The following is a 21,185-nucleotide window of genomic DNA, read 5'->3' as shown; positions in this document are numbered from 1 at the left end:
CAAAAACAAACTGTACATTTTTAACCTGCGTTTGTCCGCGTGTGGAAAGAGGATTTGAATAAACCGTGGTGGAGAGTTGTTCACAATGAGAGTAATTGAAGAGCGCAGCGTGAATACAAAGGACTTCTACAATAATAATAATAACGGCCTTTGCTGAAACGCGCTACAATCATCGTGACCTTTTGTATTTCAACGATGCAACATTCATCCAATAACAAAAGAGCTGTTTTTATGTTTCTGTTTGCGTCGAACGTACGTAAAAAACCAAAAACATTTTTGGCTCTCTCTTTCAGAAACCTGGTTCAAAACAGCCAACAAAACACAATAATAGTAAGTTTTATTTATCATGAGTCATAGAAGTGACTTATTTGAGCCTCAAATCTTAAGGCAACACAATAAAAAGACAAACACTTCCCCAACAATGCAACTAAATCATACGTACGACTTAGGGATGTTGTGATTATTCAGATCACAATATAATAGTAAGAACCCAAAAATAATACTTGACAATTTTAGAAGATAAATGAAGTATTTTTAGTTACAAAAAATAGACTTAAATGTAAATAACTTTTTTTATCTGGCTGTTGCTGTCATATTTAACTTTATTTTGTCTTTCAGAAAGCTCAGTTTCATAAAGCTGGTCACAAACTTGAGGAACATGTCGAAATATTTCACTGTTCACAGTCTCAATAATCGTGAAGAATCAACAAATCGTGATGTTTTTTCCTCACAACAGTAGGACATGATAAATATTTAATTTATTGAAGGTTAAGTTATCATAGAAGTATAGTTATTGTAATATAGACATGGGAAAATGAGCAGTAAATTACTTTGTTTGCCTCTCAACATGATTAAATAAATGGTATAAAACACAGCTGAAATGAACCCTAACCCTTAGATTAAATGATCCTAAATGAAGACTAGCCGGGGGCCACTAGCCGGAGCCTCACCTACACACTTGACATCTCCCTCTGCGTAGGCCGAAGCCGCTCTGGGTTTGTTGGTGACCAGAGCCAGCTCTCCAAAATACTGCCCCCTACTGCACCGGGCGATCTCCACCTCTGCGTTGTCCGCGTGGTCCGCCTTCGTCTGGGGGAGAGACCGAGTAACAAGGATTTACTACATTTGTCTGTCGTACATGGTTTATTCACTGCCACGAAGACTGTTCAATGTGGACTTTTTCTCAGCCGACGCCAATATTTGTCTTCTAAACCAAAGTAGGCAGAAGATGGTCTCAATAGTTTTAAAAAGTACGGCAAGGCTCGACTTTTGAGAAAAATAAGATTGATATAACATAATTTATTCTGTTATTTAATGATGACTATAAATGCGACACATTTCTAGCTACATGTTGTACGTTTTAAGAGAGTTGTCAATAGTTATAGTGATCAAATATTGTTTTAAAAGTTATTTCAGTCATTTATTTTTTCTTACTTTACTCTTCATCATGATCCGGACATTTCCAGATTCTACAATATAGAAACAGTCTGCTTTGTCCCCCTGAAAAAAAGACAAATTATTACATGACGTCATTAATAAAAATGGCTTTTAAGTATCACAAGACCAGAACTAAACCAAGACCAGATCTCAAGCAGTAATAACACAAGACAAAACAGAACTAACACGTTTAAAATGGACTAAAACACGACTAATACTATTCTACATCACGACTAACCCAGATTAAAGAAATGAGTCTGAACCAGGCCTCAAATAATAAATCAAACTGCATCCAAATTGAACAAAATGCGTCTTAGAATAACGTGTCTTACTTGTGAGATGATTCTCTCTCCGTCAGAGAACGGTTTGACTCCTAATACGTCCACAATCTTCATCCTCTCGTTGGCCTTAAAGACACACGCGCAGACAAACGTTACAAGCTTTATCAAGTGGTTTTGTAGAAGCACAAATCTCCATGAACAGAGTCTGACCTCGAGGGATTTGAGCAGTGGAACCGATTCTATAAAAGTCTCGTACACCCTCCTCTTCTTGGCGTTGTTCTTGACGATGAGTCGCCGAAATGTGGCTCGATCCTAGAAAAAAAACGAGGCACAAAGTTGTGACGTGATGTACATTATATCATGCTTAAACAAGAATACCATTAAACATGTGCCTGTGGTCAAACGGTGTGAGAATTAGAATAGTAGCAATGGAATATGCAAATTGCGTTGCATTTAAAGTCCACCAGGGGGCGCAACGAGACTGGACTCATTGAAAGAAAACTCATTGAGAGAAAACGCTTCATTCTTAATTCAGGTTTAGGTTCTTCTCACTGAATCAGATGAATGTAAAAGGTTATGGACACTGGCCCCTGTGTACGATCTACACAGACGGAGCCAAACTAGAACAAGTATACAAGAAAGTACACAAACAAATACAATAGATCAACTCCACACATTATTTTAGCACACAATAAACACATTAGTAGATGAAGAACACATTATAGACCCTTCCAAGAGTCATGTGTTTAGAATGCTTATGGTACTTATGTGAACATTCTATCCCATTCATGTTTACGAGGCAGCAAATTAAATTAAATAACTGTAATTTTGGCATTTGTAGACACCACAGACACGAGGAGGAATAACCATCAACCTCCACTTTTTAAACTTCACTCATTACAGTAGGATCTGTCAAACTGATATGTTTTTGGTTGTTAATCCCCATAATTTCAATCATTTCACATTTCCAGGGATACAAAATTCAGCTGCCCTGCTACCTCCAGCCCCTTATGTCCCATTATGTCCTCAGGATACTGCCCGCCTCGCTCACTTACCGACCCTTTCATTATCTAAGGGGAATTAGCCGAGTCTCGCTAAATTAAATCAATGGGCTAGCGACTTCTAAAGGATAATCACTGACGGCGTGTTACAAAACTACGCGTGACGTAAATACTGCAACAGGGGGAACTGTGTATTTATAAAAAGTAGGCGTTTCAGCCTTCGACGCTAGAAATGACCTGAATTAAACTGAATGAATAATGTTTAAATAATCAAAGAACAACCTGAACAAACCTGCTTTCCTTGCCATTAAATCAGGTTGTTCGTTTTTCTTTTAGCTTTGAGACAAAAAACACCTACTTTCATAGACAAGAAGGCATTTACATGGTAAGTAAAGGTCATCACACGCTGCCTGTGATTATCCGTAACCCGCTGTCCGCTGCGTGTTCTTTAAATATAGATTTTCTTTAACAAGCGCCGATTCCCCTGAAGATCTGCACATTTGCTCTGAGGCGACTGGAACGAGGCGGTGGAAAAGGGCGTATTCGAGTTTAAAACCGGCTCCGTCTTCCTCACCAGTCCCCAGAGCGCCCCCTCCTGGGTGGCGACGATGGTGGCGGCTCTCGGCGTGTTGTACATTAGCGCCAACTCTCCGAAGCTGCCCTTGTTGTCGTACTGTCCCACGACGTTCCCTGAAACCTCGATGTCGTACACGCCCCTGAACACGACACGAGCGTTAGTACAAGATATCACATTGTGTAGCAAACTTATTTAGGTTTATTTACAAGGAGATTTGAAGTCACAAATGAATGAAGGAAAAATGAATAAAATCACAGCAGGAAAAGATTTGACTATAATCTCATTGATTTTGATTACATGTTTAGAAGGTATATTTTTATCAGTTTAAATTGTGCTTTGTTGAAATGCTGCAATGTTCTATGTGAAATTTAGATTTTCATCAAAATCTAAGTAAAAATACATTGATTTTAATGCAAATTAAATTGAATTATACGTTTTTAGGCGTAATAACGTAGTATATGTAAGGCCAATTGTTGAAGGGCTTTTAGAACAAACACCTTTTATAAATCTTAGATCGTTTAAATCAAATGGCTCATGAAAATATTTGGAGCCATTTGTTTTTACTGCCTCGTTTTGAAATATGCATCCTAATTTATTGGCTCTCACAACAGTTTCAATTTAAATAATTGCAGTAGCTCCAGGCGTCCGACACTTATTTACATGGCTCATTGCATGAACAGAATATCTTTGACACAAACACGCACATTCTTTTTTTTACTCTAGACAAATCTGTGCAGAAAAGAAGCTCTTAAAAACAACAGCTGTTTGAAATTTAAGACCGAAACACCAATTCTTCCCCAAATCTAAGACGATTCGAGACCTTTCATTTCCCAAATCAAATCTAAGACATTTTAAAGTCAATTGTGTTTTTCTCCAATTGTTCTGTAAATCAATTGTTTTGTAAAAGCTTTTGTATCCCGTAAGAACCTTTGAAAGTGGAATAAAACACAAATCAAACCATAAATTGCTTGACAGAACTGGTCTCTGTTGGGCGAAAATAAAATCGAAACAACCTCTTCTCATCACGGGACCATGGATATTTCACAGTTTTATTTTGAATGGCCTAAAACGCACGCCGGCCCCGCCTCCTCCGCCGACCATAGTAACTGTCGGCGAGGATTAGGTAAATTAGCTGCGTCGTCGTTAGCGTTAAACCCCCGACACGAGCTGCGGCTGAGAACGGCTCCGGCTCGAACCCCGCAGAAGGATTACGAACAGAGAAGGGAGTGTTCTGTTCATCTGCAGAACGACTGGGCATCCTATGCACCGTCTGACCTCACGCTCTATGCTCCTCCACCTTTAATATGGCATGTAAACATCCACCGAGACGTAGCGTGGGGAAGTGAGACTCCGTGCGCACACAACGCGCCATGAACGTCGTGTATATTCTACATACGGACGCCGCGCTGTCAGTAGAGTTCAAACAAGCCATAAAAATAAGACTACGGATGAAATGGAGACTTAGATCTGCTTACAAACTGTGAAAGGTGACTAAAATGTAGTGAAATAAAATGAAAATCGAATTAGTTAAAGGAGACATATCAAGCCAAATCAGCTTTAATTAGCTTTTAGCCTGGTTACAACGCTGTTTCCTCGTCATTAGTTTACTCAAAGTTGCATTCCGATTTGAGTTATGCGTGTTTGAGAAATCCTGTCCTGTAACTGAGGCCCGAGTGCTCAGAAAGTTCCTGTTTCCACCTACCCCCTATCCCCGCCGACATCCCTGTACTTAGTTGTGATTATTAGAAAAATCAAGACTCAGAGTGACGCAATGAAGGGCTCTAAAATGTCACAAAATGTCACAACAAAATCTGAAAATCTGCTGCTTGTTGTTACATCGAACTAAGAAGAGGCGGAGCTTGTAAATTAAAGGTGGAATGGACGATTTTTTTCAGCAATTTTTTTAATCATATTTCCTCGTGGCGTGGATAAATCATTTGTCCTGCCACGTATCAATCATAAAACGCACCTATCGCTCATCTGCAGCCGCGTGTGGTCCGTGCCCACGTTTACGCGTGCCTAAGCGCATGGATCTATCATTATATAGTTCCCTCAGTGTACGGGGCAAAATGAAGACGGAGAAATACAGTTCGAGCTGACGCAGAAGTGGACAGAAATCTACGGGAGACGAGAGATGTGATGGGCTCCATTACGCTAATAAACAAACGCACGTGTGTGTTGTATCAGTCCGCACGGGGGAGTGCGCATGCGCACTTCCACCTGCGTTCTCAAATCGCCGAAAAATTGTCCATTGCGCCTTTAAACAGGAAGTCAATGGATCAGTTTCTATTATAAAGCCGTTTCTGGTCAATAGTGCAATTACAATTACCAGAATGTAAAATAATGATCTACCTATGTAACAGTTCAATAGTAAGTAACTGAAAAAGCATAGCATTTCTCCTTTCGCTGTTTTTTGTGGGTTTTGGGTGACTAGTTGTTTTTTGTTTGCAGGGTATTGTAATCACTCTACTGTTAGCCAGTATTCAAGGTGTTACATTAAAAAAAAAAAAATATATATATATATATATATATATATATGAATACACTTCATCTCACCTCTCTATGACGTAGAAGTTGTCTCCATCATCTCCCTGATCGATCACATGATCCTTAGGCTGAACAAGCCACTCAAACATGGCGTCCAGCACTTCAGAAAACTGTTCCTGAAAAAATGAAAAGAAAAATATATTTCTAAATGAGCTGTGGTTTCAAAACATAATTTCCTCAAGTTGTATTTTGAAGAGTGTGTAAGAGCGTAGTAAAGTATGGAGTAAATGAATATGAATGCTAAGGGAATATGAAACCATTTAGTCGGGAGGCATTTCCCAGCCCAGCCCTCGGGGACATATATATATATAAAATTATACATATACGTATATATACATATACGTATATATACATATACGTATATATACGTATATATACGTATATACGTGTGTATATACGTGTGTATATACGTATATACGTGTGTATATACGTATACGTGTGTGTACGTGTGTGTACGTGTGTGTACGTGTGTGTACGTGTGTATACGTGTGTATACGTGTGTATACGTGTGTATACGTACACACACACACACACACACACACACACACACATATAATTATATAACAGATATGATCATTTGGTGGGAGGAATCACATTCCATTACTATAAGTCAAGGTGACAGTTTGTGGTCAAATACAAAGTGACACTAGTAAAGTGTGTGTTTGTGATGACTGTGTTGCAGTCTTGACCTGGTCTAATGTTTTGAATAGGAGGATGTCTCTGCAGGCCTCCTGGAGTCTGCAGCGCTGCTCGTCTGTTTTGGGGTGGACCACTCGGGGCTCAGTGTCCTCATCGTCGTCGTCTGGGTTAAACGCCTCCGCACACACTGCACAACAAAAAGGAAACAAGAATACAAATGTAGACATTTGTTTTCAACACTGAAAGACATGGCAGAGCGGTGAGCTTTTTAGATCCAGCCCACTGCTTTAAATCTAGTGAAGGATCAGAAATACAAATATATTTAAATGTATCCATGAGTGGCTGTATGTTGACCACAAATACTAGCGTACAAGCATTTGTGTGTTGTGTCTTAAACGGATGAGTATTTGAGGTTGAATCTTGTGACATAGTTTAGTCCTATCTCTGCCTGTGTGACTTGCACATGATAATGCAGTGGTATGGTTCATGTCATGCATCATTTATTGTTAGGAATGATCTCAGCTCGGAGCTTTGCACTTGAGTCAACACATGAAAGTCCCGTTTTACAGGCTTGAGCCGGGATCTGATACTGTTTTCAGCAAATATGTGTAGCAGACAGTCGATTAAAACAGTTAAACTTAAAACATGAAGCTGAACAGTGTAACATTAGCAGAACTAGCAGTAGTTATAGTGACTATGGCACGGCTGATATGGATTTTTCGGACATCAGATTTTGTGATGTTGAGGGATTTGGAAACTCATTTTTGTGTTCATTAATATGCATGTTAATTCTGTTCATCTGCACTTTTCTTTTACCCTGGTTGAAACATAATCTTACATTTTTATCATTCGTAATTTAACACGGTAACTATGCAACTACATCATGCAAATCATTTGGCAATAAACCAAACCTTTTAAACAGACTTAGTAGTGATCTTTGAAATACAAAGTTTTAATTTGGAGAATATGGCGATATTACAGTTTGTTCCAGACCTGAGCCAGGATCCAAGGTTGATCCTGGTCAGGCGTAACCAGAGATGGTCAAGTAGTTTTCAGATTACGCCTGAACATTTAAAAAAAGATTAATCAAAAAACAATAGCCACTTAATCCATTACCAAAATAATGATTAGTTGCAGCTGTTTTTTTTATAGGAGACACATGTTCGGCCCAGAAGATGATCCCGGACTCTCTGGACCACTTTCATCCCAACCGGGCCTAGACGGGAGCCCAGGGCCATACTTTTATTACCATGTTATATTATATATTCCATAGTTTGTAAATGCCACTCTGTCCACACTACCACTTTATGATCAAAGGGTTGCATTAGGGGGCTCTTCGGGTCAAAGGGTTGCTTTGGGGCCTCTTGGGGTCAAAGGGTTGCATTAGGGGGCTCTTAGGGTCAAGGGGTTGCATTGGGGGGCTCTTAGGGTCAAGGGGTTGCATTGGGGGGCTCTTAGGGTCAAAGGGTTGCTTATGGGGCTCTTGGGGTCAAGGGGTTGCTTAGGGGCCTCTTAGGGTCAAGGGGTTGCCAAGGGGGCTCTTGGGGTTAAGGGGTTGCCAAGGGGGCTCTTGGGGTTGCGGCCGAGCAGGTACCGAGAGGGCACTGAGGGCCGAGCGGGCACTGAGCGGGCACTGAGCGGCCGAGCTCGTACTTTTTGCTAGCTACGCCTACTTATTACTAGCTCCGCCTACCTCACCGCCATCCTCAAACCTCAGCCCAGCGAGAACACTGGGATGCCCTGAATATATTTGGTAAGTGAGAGATAAATGTGGTTTTAAATTAGTTCTGTTTTTCATTTTAAAAAGGTACAGCACCATTAAGTAGCTGTCGCGATGTTCCTTTCCCATGTTTGCCCCATCTCTACTGTGACTCACTTTCAGGCCTCGTCCCACCTCTTGAACACCACTTCTGTGTAATCAGTGAACACCTTGGATTCTAGGCCATGCATACATTTGGTGTCAGGTGTAAAAGAAACAGGTGCTGACGTCTTTGTGACATGTTCCTGGCTGGTATGAATACTTGTTATAATAAGTGCAGGTCTGTCCTGTTTATAACACATTATGCTGCAGGTCATTCCTCAGCTCGGATGGAAACAGGAATCCAACCAATATTTGTTTGACCCTCAGTTTATCTAAGGTTACGATCAAGACAGAATCAGAATCAGAATGACTTTTATTCATCTCGAGGGGAAACTCTCTTCCTTACAGACATGCCATCGACCAGCAGAAGAAAACAGAGGCCATACAAAGAAGACTTTCTCAAAAATAAGAAACCATTTAAATTTCAGTAAATACAATAAATCTGTTTGTTAGCCAAACACAAAAGAAGTTAAGACCTTATTGTTGTGATGAGGACAAACTATCACTTGACGTCACATTTCTTCGAAGTTTAATGGGCGACAAGAACTGGTTTGTTTGGTAAGGAAAAAGCTGACGATGAGATTTTTTACACATTTTTACAAAACAACTGGGTCACGAGTTGAACGGGCCGTGACCCGTTTATCATCAAGACAAAAGAGTCCTGCTCCTGTTTTGGAAAATTTGAGACAAAATTAATTTAATAAATAAATGAAAAAAATAATAATAAAAAAAATCTTCTGTAGTGTAACCTTGTGTGTTCACAATAATAACATTTCACTCACATTTTGATACTAAGAAAAAGGCTCCATAATACCACAATGATTTTCAATACGAAACAATAAAATTTGTGTCACCATGTGTTCTTTTACTAGTTCTGATAAAGCTCAAGATCAAACTAAAACTGTTCAGGAAACAGTATTGATACTTAATATCTACGTAGGTATCGGATCGAACACATTTAAATCAGAAATACTGTTGCTCTTGTATTCATTTTTAATTGTGAAATCAATTCATCATAGCATCTTACTTTGGAGAACCAGCAGAAAACAAACGCAAAAAAGCTTAATTTAATAAAGCGTGCATTCTTATTTGACCTGCTGTGGCGCGTAGCGAGACTCTGTGGTTATAAATTGTACATGTGCGTTGTCTGCGGAGCTGATAACAGGCTTCAGTGCCACAGATTATCATCAGAGACGCACCCACACTAACAGTTTATTACAGCCATGTGACGAACGAGGGGACCGTCAACTCTGTTTACACTGGAGCCATCCAGAGCGTGAGAAACAGAGAAACAGAGAGAGGGAAGGAGAGGCAGAGCGAGGGAGGCCAAAGGAGGGGCAGAGCGAGAGAGGGCAAAAGAGAGACGCAGAGCGAGGGAGGGCAAAGGAGAGAGGCAGAGCGAGGGAGGGCAAAGGAGAGGCAGAGCGAGGGAGGGCAAAAGAGGCAGAGCGAGGGAGTTCTGTTTTTAGTTGATTGGTCAGTTAATGGGCTCTGTGCACAACGTCGCACTAACTAGAGCATTGTGTCTCAAAGCTAGTGCTAACTTTAATTCAAATGTTAGATATAAAATAGCCAATAACATTTGAAAAGAACATTTGTTTTCATATGAGTATTATTTCAGTTCGTAAGTTTAATTTAGAATGCATTTATTATTTATGCCTCAACAGTAGAATTAGCGTTAGCATTGAGACGAACACGTCCCTCTATATACAGTGTACAACGGGAAGTATTCACCCGTTTTGTCAAGTCTTTAACGTGTTGCCCAAAATATTCATAACAACTCACTTAAGTTTATTTCATTCAATATTGGGTTTGTAGATGCGTTGAGTTTAACATGTGCCAGAGTTAGCCATGCAGGGCCTTTCTCAAATGTTCCACCATCAGAGGAGACGAGCTCCAGATATATGGAGGTAAATAGGAAACTAAAACACACGGATCAATACTATAACTTTATCTGTGGTCCCATTGGCAGGTTGATGGAGACAGAAAGCAGGGCATGTAACTGGCACAAAACACTCATTTTATACTGACTCCATGGAGATAGACTTAGATCTGAGACACACACTGACTTAACCAGCTGCTGTTGTGCACTGAGCTCTTTGTTATGTTCATTTCATCCGATATTTCGTTTACTGCAGAGGCTGATAACCGATTTTGCCAAAGGGCTGCAAACTAATTGAATAATCTCATGTTTGTAAAGGTTAAACTACAAGGTAAAGCAGGATTGTTATATAATAAGACAGGAGAAGTTATTGTCGGTATTAGGAAATTATTCAACTAAATAAATACAGTCCTCGTGTTTTGCCAATTGCAATAATTCCAAAAGCAATTTCACTTCGACTGCGATTCATTTTGCTGCCTTACAATGATATATATTAAAAAGGAATCAACACGACTATGCCTTCCACTTGATATCTACCCTTTCCCTTTCTGGCTTATTAAAACTTTATAGCACAACTGTATTCTCATGCATTCCAGAACATGGTTAAGACAGTATTGTAGTAACTAAATTGCTTCATCCTTCAAATGGCTATGTATTGAAAATGTTCCTAAACCTATTTTAACCCACTTTGCAGTATTTAAAAGTCAGGATTACCTTTGCTCTTAGTCACAGTTTGTAGCGGGTTGTAAAACTGGCCTGTGTGTATACGTGACTGCAGTGTTACGTGGTATTTTACAGCCTCAGGCCCGAGAGAGAACGGCACATTGAACCAGCTCTAATTAAACTAAACCAGGTATGAACAATGGGCTTAAACACAGATCAAATAAGTACCAAACACAAGCTAAAAAAACAAACAAAAAAACAGCAGGTCTGAAGCGTTCGTTGACAGTTCTGACGTCAAAGTGACTCAGGTGAAATCAACACTCACCTGACACTCGTCTGTTGAATCTGCTCGGCGGCGGAGCTGTGGAGAGAGAAGAAAGAAAGAAATGCGTCAATATCTTTTATGCCGCAACAAGAAAAATAACAATTAGCGCTGAGTAATAGGGCAAGACGTTCGCCCGAAGACGCAAGAGTCATTCAATCTCATGCCTTTAATATCGGTCCAATACTGGAGTTTCAAAGGGCCAAACGCCTTAAAACACAATAAACACGCTAAGACAATAGAGTTTATGTCAACAGTTCCTTTGAAAACTAGTTAAAATGCATTCATAAGCACTAGTTATTAGTTTAAGAGCACTTATCAGTCATTTACAAGCATTTATTCATGCTCTTATAAACATTCTGTGTTTGCTTTATTAAAACACACATTGCGGTTAATGGCTTAAACAAGGGGTTACAAGCAATCTACAAATGCGAGTAATGTTTAACTTATAACGTCACTCAAAACTTGAAAAAGCACATCCTGGATAATCAAAAGTGCAAACATCAGCAAAGTAAGATTTTAAATTGTATTTTTATCTGTTTGAAGTCATTTTGTAATTTTTAGATTTGTTTTATAGTGTATTTCACAGAGCTAATGTTAATAATGAAATGTAACGTGCTGTAATTGTAATGCAATGTGTACTTTTATTACTGTTATGTATTCACCTGCCCAGGGACTGCAGATTGAAAGTAGCAGGAGCTAAATCTGGTGCAGATCATCTTTTCTCTTGAAGATCAATGATTTGTACATAGTCCCGGACAAATAAAGACTAAACTAAGCTTTAAAAGTGGTTATAAACAAATAACATGCGCTTATTAATATCTTATAGTTTACTAAGGAAACAAACCTTAAAGCTTTATCATATTTATCCCTTATTTTTCTGCAGGGACAGTCGTGCACAACAGAATTAACAAGAAATAGATGAATACAAAATGTTCCCTGTTATTTCAGTTTATGTTGATACAAATGTTTTTACACTTAAAAACTATATTTAACGCGACGTATTGAGAAATCCTAGTCTAGTGTAATTTCCCCCCAGAGATAACAATTCTTTTAATTACGTTTTTTTAGTAGACAAATGCTTTTTGCTCAGACATTTCCCACTTCTACAATAATGTATTTTAAATGATTTTCCAACAGCTCAGCCCCACGTGGTTGACCCAGTGACCCACCGCTCCGCTCTTACAGCCTTCAGCCAAAAGAAGCACTGTGAGGTCCAAGAACAACACGATCTCTACAGGTGAAACAGTCTGGGGTTCCTATAGGGCCTGCTTTGACGTCAACAAGTGAGAATAAATATTAAACATGGCCAGACCACACTGCAACACTGCACGCTTTAAGGTAAAAAAGCTTTAGTTACAGACAGCACAGGTCTACTGTCCGCTCGCTCAATTATTCAACATTTCTGTACAACACTGTTCTGTCAATCACATGGTGTAAATAACAGGCCAGGAGTAAGTCAATGAATGGATGAATTTGTGTTAAACTGCAGCTTAAAATGTTCAAAAAAGTTAGAAAAATTGGTACCACTTTATAATAACTAGCCTTGATAAAGCATGAACAAAGCATAAAACTATTAATTATTAATTACATCTTCCTTTTTTATTAAGTCAAATTATGATGTAGTTATTAAAGTGTTGCAGGAAAAGAACAAACAAATATAAGTAGTTAAATAGCATGAAAGTTCCCATATTTACACGTATGCTTTACTATGGTTAATGAATGCATTACTACAGTTTTTACAGAATATGGAACAAGAACAAACACAAATCTGCGCAATTTAGACAAAAATCTGACGAGCGTACAAGGCTAGCAAAAGGTGCACTGCGTAACCTTTCTGGTGTGTGTCCGGGGCCCTGCGCGCTTCCCAGGAATAACCCGCAGTATGGCATTAATCGGGTCTAGCTTTTCCTTCATTGCAGGTGTTTTTATTGATCAAACATACAGTAGAGGTAAATGTTTTTCAAGGTGAGTGGAGTTGACTCTCCACAGATCTGACATGGTCTGGTGGTGCTACCTGCTCGTCTCCATGGCGATCAGGTCTATTGCTATACTATAACACTCTATGCAAAGCAGTAGCATCTTGAAGAGGCAATATTTAAAAGGCAATATACTAATACTTTCTTAGACTAAAAATGTACTTGTTTAGCAGGAAGTAAAGCAGGACAGTGCAAGTAAACTAAATAAAGACTAAATAAAGACTAAACCAGATCATAAAGATTCACAGAGTATATCAGAATTCAACCAGACCAAAATGCAGATGAAAAAAGTCTAAATAATCTGAAAATGCCACAATATAGAATTGAACAAACTCACCATTCATTTCCACTGTATCATGCTCCTGAAGGACCAACTCCTCGTTTAATATCTGATCCTTGACTCTCACTGAACTCACAAAATTATCAATTCGGCATCTTTTTTTTCATTTAGGCGTCATCTCTTTGGTTCAGAGTGTGAGTTCGAGCCCTCGTGTCAGAATCCATTTAAATCTATGTGTGAAAATCCAAACACTTGCCACGTACTCCAGTCTGTCACCTGTTCGCCATGGCAGGGGTCTTGCACCGTCGCCACGGAGCCCAGGTGATACTGTTGCCATGGGGACCAGGCAGAACAGGTGAGAGAGGTCAAGCGAGAGAAAGCCGAGATGTGACAGGTAGGTAATAGATGAATTTGAATATTTTGATGTACAAAAATAAAAACAAAATAAAAAAGATGACGGCATCGATAAGCACGCACACTACACAGCCGAGAAAGTTTATCAAAAGGGCGGGGCTGGACTCAAGAATATTAACCAAAATCAATCTTAATCCCAGTCCATACCAGGATTATTAACACAACATTGTAAACCAGAAGTGACCCAAGTGTAGGAGTGGGCCATTTTGGGGGAAAAATTAAATCAATATTTTTTCGGCTCATCATTGCGTTTCTATCACCTTATATTTACCAGACACGGGTGATGAACAATGACAACATGATCCAAATAATCCCATCATGTTCAGGTTGTTTACAGAGAATCCTCCAGAAAAGCAGAGCTAAACAAACATGGCTGCAACGCACAGGGCCTGCAGCTCAGGCTAAAAACATGCCAACTACAACTTGCCCAGAAACACGTACGCGCCGTCTAATCTTCCTTAGTTTATTTTGTCCAGTATTAAAAGTGTTTGTGCTTTTCAGCATAACAATAGCCTTTTGTTTGGTGTGAAACTATTACAGTTTTAACCATCTACAAGTATGCAGCTAACAGCTAAAGAACTATCTAGCCTGACCAAACCAAGCAGATTGTGCATCATGCGCCCTCTGCAGGATTAGTGGTGTCATGACACAGAAGACAGGCGGCTCCTGTAACCAGGGCAACCAACACCCAGATACGCACTGGATGGAAACTGAACTAAATTAGGTTTAGTTATTAGCTTTTCTTAATAATATGCACATTGTCTAATGAAAACGATCTAAATTTCAAAAGGCTGCAAAAAGAACGGCCTTTTAAAATTTAGATTGTTTTTATGATAAATAATATATTACATATTCTAAACATCTCTGAAACAACAATTGCGATATTATACATTTTTCCATAAATCTCACACTTCTATCGACGAATAACTGGAACTGAACCAGAACAAACCGGACAACATGTACATGATTACACCAAGTCCACCGGTACCGAGGTGCACCGGTACTGGACCATCAGGACTAAACACGCTCTGAAGCCCCTGACGTGCTCGAGCGTACTTCCCTCTTTAGTGTGAACAGTGACAGAGCTGCTTTACATTCAAGTGGCTGCAGTTCAGGCTCCATATTAGGCCTCTGTAAAAGGGGACTCGTCTCTACTTGGAGCTCAGACCAAACCTGTAAATAACATTAAAGTACACAGAAGCGCTGAGGCCATAAACCAATCGAATCGGAGCTAAACGGACCGTAATAACACAGCATGGAAGAAAAACAAGTAAAAATGGACTAGGGCATATCATTAAAAAACAACAATTTGCAGTATTTTCTTTCCCATTACTGGTCTGGCATGACAAAAAAAAAAATATATAACAATTTTCCTAAGTGAATATAAAATCATTTATTCTATGAGCACAAGGACCAGGAACAGTTTGCACATTATAATCTTGTGCGGTAATAGCGGTACTATTTCAGTCCATCCCATGAGTTCTCTTTATCGCCCCCTCTGTCTCTCAGTGGAACCTTCAGTGATGGGAACTCATTTCTCTTCTGAGCAACCGATCAATATCAATCTTATTCATTTGGCTGGCATTTGCCCGGCCCGTTGAAAAGTCTTCAAGTATAATTTACTGTAATGTACAACACAAAAGGAGCTTCTTCCATTATTTTGTTCAGAAATCCACTTACCGTATGTTTCAATGTGGAGAATTACAATACCCAAACAGGATTGCAGTCAGATTTATACTGCTACTATTGCTGCTCGAGTTACAAGAAATATTACGCAGACTACTTTATTTACAAGCCATATAAATCAGAAAAACCCCATTAAACCTATGATTCTCTGGCACAGTATACAGTAGAATGTCATGCCTTTTCCCTGGTCTCTGCTGCGACGCCCACTCACAGATGGAGAGCCACAGAAAGAACTGGAAGTCAGACACAGAAGAGCAGCAATAGAAGGGAATCTGGGAATATTTATTTGTGGTAACCAGGGTTCTTTAGTTTACAAATGTATAAGATGGAGTCTGATAAATTTTAAGTTTATTTCCACTTTATTTCACCACTTTGTTTTTGACAGTTTTTTTCTGGGATTATTCTGAAATTCTAAATATATGTTTTATATATTTGACTTGATCAAACTTTGGTTCAGTCATAATTCCGGACAGTTTGAGATGCACATTTAGAGATGTTTCAGCTGTACATGTCTGTGGATATACTTGCATCAGACACCAATTAAAAAGGACAAATATTATGAATTATTTGTATTGAGATTTTTTTTACAAAAAATTATATTACATTATGTCCAGGAATTTAGTTTTGGCTCCAGCTACAGAGAGGGAATTACATAGGTGAGATAAACAAATGCTAGCTTTCCTCCGACATGCAAATGCAGCTACACAGATCAACATAAGTTAAGGCACATTCTGGGATGAGAGGACTTTTTAACAGGATTCTTCAAATTTGCATGAATTAAGCCAATTACCACTCCTGGTATTTTTTTGCTCGGATTAAAACATGGATAAAAGCTCCAAAAAGTCAATTTTCCCAATATGTGTTCTATAAAGCAAATGTCAACAGTTTAATAACTATTGCAGTACATACTTATGCAGTCCTATATCACACATTCCCTTTATTTCGGTATTGTGGTGGCTGTTATTTAGAATGTTAAAAGCTGATAAATGGACAGAACAAACTGGTGTGAAGAGAGAGGTTGCAGTTTGCTGCTGGTGTTTTATTGATTTTCAGTGTGAGCTTCAGCCAATGCGTCAGATCAGAGCTGCAGGGTCAAAACTCACTGCCTTCTACAATATCCTGCACGTCGTCAATAAACTGAAGAGCGGGAATATGACACAAGCCGTATAGAGGTATTCAAACTATAACCCGGACTACCGCTTTTATACATGGGAAAACTGATGGGTATGGGAAAATTATCATCTAAGACCAATAAGAGCATTTTATGGGAAGGTTTAACATAATTGCAGCTATTCCATGTCTCTTATCCTGTAGTTTTCCATTTCTTAACTTCAAATCTGAGGGGAATTTGGAGAAACTCAAAAATAACTCCACACAATGTGAACAGATATGAAAACTCCAGAGAATCGCTACTGTTTATGTTCACATTGGTCAATTCTTTTTTAATGCAAAGCTACTGGTGAGGTTTAGGGGGCAGAGTGTCACCGATTGCCATGATCCCGCAGATGGACAACGTCGGTTCGCACCAGATAAAATCACACGTCCCGATTTGCTAATGCAAATCAATTTACATTCGACACACTGCAACAAAGCGCTAAAGAAAATACATTATGATCGGAGTGTGGCACGGTACCACCCTGCATTAAACAAAACAGCAAACACGGAATTACGCTGCAATCAAGATCCCGCACAGGTTACGGTTTGCTGGACCTCACAGGCTTGATTATAATGAAGAATAATACAGTTTATTTAATTAGCTCTTTTCAGGAGACGTTACAGAAGAATAAACAATACAGAAAGGAAAATACATCTTTAATCTGTTAATAAAAACAATGTGTCCATCCATTTCTTGGTCTGTTTCCAGCCGATTTCACCAACAATATCATTTTATAAATTACCTCATTATTTCCGTCATGAAGAGCATTGAGGTTGCATTTGTTTTAATCCTCATTAGCAAGAGCAAAAGTGTCTAAAGTTTGAAACGTAATCACAGCGCGTCTCCATCCTCAGCCCTGAACAGAGCAAAGTGATTTCTGTAATAAATCCCTGTTCTCATGAATCAGCAGGAATTTCTGAGTGAATAAACTCCGGGAATGTGGAGCGGAGGGCCGAGCGCTCAGAGCTGGCACACTTTATTAAGGATTCAGAACATAAAGAGCAAATCTGCAGCTTCTGGCAAAACATTTGTTCCTTGAAGAGAATATAAACGTTCAGTATTAGATTTTGTGTGTCTGCCGTTTCAATAACATTTTGAAAAACAATATAATTTATGAGGTCATTTTTGAGCATGGCAGCGGCGCAAAGGGTCAGCACGTTACACAGGGACACTATAAGCAATGGACAATATGCAGTCATTTTTAATAACATTTAACACTTGTTTCTTGTCCTAGTATTCAGCTTCATCAGCTGCACTCCACTTAACAGCACTGGCAACGTACTGACCTGCACATTCAATCTAAGGATCCACTGTGGATTTATTTGCATCAAAGAGTGAGCTAAAATATGGATAAACAGGTCTCAAATGAATCATAAAACTTAGAAGTTAAAGACAGAAAGACATTTGTGTTATGTTTTAGTAACTTACTACAGGGTGGGGCATTATAGCAATTCCTTTTATAGCAACACTGTCACGTAGTGTAATTAGAGGATATTTATTCAAACTTGATGGACCCTATTTGTTTGAATAAAAGCACATTTTAGCCAACATAATATCTTTTTTATATTTTTCTGCTTTTCATGTACCAAAAATGAAGCCAACAGACACGCCCCCCCCCAATACCAAAACCAAACCAGATTATGACTTGCACCCCTAGTATTTCAATAGTTTAGTGAAGTTGAAAACAGTTAGTAACTCTACCTACATAGTGAGTGTCACCATGAGGTCACAGGTAAAATAACCTTTACAATATTAACAAAAGCTGCTTGAAAACAAACGCTTGAGTCAAACTGGTTCGTTCAGCGGCTACAAAGGTGACAGATGTTTACGTATCACTCCTACAGGAAACTCTAAAAGGTCAATGCAAAGACAAGACAACTGAAACAATTAAAAATACACTTTATAACTAGCATTCTCGTGTAGAAGAGCTGGTCTAAAAGCTACACACACACACACATATATTACAGAAGAGTTCAATTTGTTGTCAACTGGTTCAGTCTCGTCTTTTTCAAGCGTGTCAGCAAATGTGTCCCGCCTCCCGCTGTGACCTGCAGGAGTCTCTATCAGACAGGCCTGATAATAAACAGGTGTAGTGAGTGCACATAACAGTCTGATTATTACCATCAGCACTGGTCAATTACAGGTCAGAGCTGTCTACACCAGAACAGCAAAGTTGGAACATTTTCTCTGGACAACAGTACAGGCGAGGGAGCAACGTTCACTAAAACGTTTCAGACATGCCAAGAGAATGTATCAGACGTGGAAAGTTTGTTTGATTGATCCGATTATATATCAAACCAGTAGATTTTAGACATAAAAAGAAGGGTCAAAGACTACTGAATTTGATTCCCAGACCTTACGTTGACTAGCTTACGCAAATACCTCACAGTACAATACATATCCCAATACAGCCCACGAGACGCATATCCATCCAAATATTCTTAAAAGTTTACTTCATGTTTTCATTGAGCTGAATAACAAAGGAATTTTATGTTCACAATGAATACCCTTGATATCAGAAAACAAGTTATGAAGAGCTTGACCTTATATAGTCAGTAGTGAGTCACTTGCAATTAATTATGAATAAACATTGTTGAAAGTAATTGCCATAGTATTTTATTGATGTGCCTGTTGCCAAGTAGTTAGTCACGATATACTGACGTATCAATATTTTGAGAACAGCCCTACAGGTAATATTTTTTCATTTATTTTTTTTGCTTTAAATTTGACAAACTAATTCTCCTAAATCCCAACTCAAAGTCAGGTTCTTCTTTTAGTAGCATTGAAGGTGGGTCAAATGCAGAGGAAAATAACATCTTAATGGAGATGTATTACACTTTTTAGTTATGAACTATAAACATAAGATCAACATTTAAAAATGTTTACATCTTAAATTGCAATATTAGTCTAAAACGGCTTAGTAATAGAAATCAGTCCACCAACTTCTTGTTCAAAACTGCAGAACTGATAAGCTCCGCCTCTTCATAATGACATTTCATTGCAACAAGCTGCAGATTTTCAATAGCATGTTTTTTTTATTTATTTTATGGCTAAGCAACATTTCATAACCCTTCATGTATCACATGTAACAGTCTTAACTTTTCAAAGCACAGGGATGTGGGTGGGGATAGGGGATAGGTGAAAACGGGAACACTTGAGCATGTTGGAACAAAGCTCATATATAAAAATGTTCAAATAATGTTCACAATTTTCTTACTAAAAAATTAATATCAATAATAATCCATGCCACCTCACAGGTATGGCATGTGAAGATGCTGATGAGGCGGCATGAATATTGCACAGGTGTGCCTTAGACTGGCCACAATAAACGGCCACTCTGAAAGGTTGGGTTTTGTTTTATTGCATCCCAAACATGGTTAACATGTTCTCATGGCCTCATGTTACGAGGATCTCTACACAGTTCCTGGAAGCTGAAAACATCCCAGTTCTTGCATGGCCAGCATACACACCAGACATATATATATATTTTCAGTGTAAAAAAACAACAAACCAAATCTAAAGTTGTATTGCACAGGCTGAGGTGCCATGGTCTAAATTTGTCCTGGTTGGTGTTTTCCTGTTTGATTTCTAACTTGGTCTGTCCTTTGTTCCACTCGCGGCCTCTTTCCCATCGGCTGCAGTTAACTTCTCTCCTGAGTGTCTTTTCCTGCTGCTGCTGCCGGCACAAGAATTAGCTCCATAAAAGGAAAGCAGCTGATATTAACCCTTCATGGAGTCTCCACTATTGAGGCCACTTTAACTCTTACAGCACTGTGCACACCACTGCAGACCTAAGCCGAGCCCACTACTTAACCTGCATTAGGATAAACAGACAGAGCAGGACGTCATGACCAGCTCCGTTAAGACCAGTCAAACACAACTGCACTAATTTATGGACAATGGGCCGGGTACATAAAAGCTCTGTGGAAATTTAGTAGTCAGGACATAAAATCAAGTTGGGTGGGTTTTAAGAACATTCTTAAAGACTTATTATTATTATATTGGTTCTTTGAAATGTTGTACATTTCATTACATACAAAAAGTTCCTGTTGGAAACAGATTTGTTGCCACTGGGCCATCCCTTTATGGTACCGTTTCACTGTGACACATTTAATACTCAAGTATGCTGTTGGGGCCAGTGCAGGATTACTCTCATGAACTAACTACTCAAAATAAGCTCTAGATAAGATACTGTTGAGGGAAAATCATAACCTAGTTTAAAGCTTGTATAAGTCAGTGGGTATTTTAGATTTTATAGACAAGAATAGGGATAGGGAATAGGAATAACATAGTTCCTCGTCAAGTCAGCAGCGGTGAGAGTCATGTTTGAAAAATCCCCCTGAACTTTGACCTGTGACCTCAGTTAGCACTGAGCTGATGATGTCATGTGAAGCAGAGTGACTTGACGCTGTAGCCATTCAACTAGTAACTTACGGTTAAGGTACACAACACGGTCTTCA

General features: G+C 39.0%; 1 protein-coding gene across 1 annotated transcript in view; it reads right to left on the bottom strand.

The window, feature by feature from the left end:
- prkar2aa (protein kinase, cAMP-dependent, regulatory, type II, alpha A) overlaps positions 1–21,185 on the bottom strand; it is a 45,518-nt gene that overhangs the window by 3,901 nt on the left and 20,432 nt on the right. The window contains exons 3-10 of the mRNA XM_072449377.1: positions 11,214–11,249; positions 6,533–6,669; positions 5,853–5,959; positions 3,294–3,435; positions 1,929–2,030; positions 1,770–1,844; positions 1,435–1,500; positions 951–1,089 (exon numbers count right to left, since the gene is read on the bottom strand). Coding sequence (XP_072305478.1) covers positions 951–1,089; positions 1,435–1,500; positions 1,770–1,844; positions 1,929–2,030; positions 3,294–3,435; positions 5,853–5,959; positions 6,533–6,669; positions 11,214–11,249 — 804 coding nt within the window. The remainder of the gene's footprint in view (positions 1–950; positions 1,090–1,434; positions 1,501–1,769; positions 1,845–1,928; positions 2,031–3,293; positions 3,436–5,852; positions 5,960–6,532; positions 6,670–11,213; positions 11,250–21,185) is intronic.

The sequence above is a fragment of the Eucyclogobius newberryi genome, unplaced genomic scaffold (genome assembly GCF_026437365.1).
Source record: "Eucyclogobius newberryi isolate DKJ021-1_F unplaced genomic scaffold, fEucNew1.0.hap1 SCAF_17, whole genome shotgun sequence".
In the NCBI taxonomy this organism is placed as follows: domain Eukaryota; kingdom Metazoa; phylum Chordata; class Actinopteri; order Gobiiformes; family Gobiidae; genus Eucyclogobius; species Eucyclogobius newberryi.
This window is presented reverse-complemented; position numbering and strand designations above follow the sequence as displayed.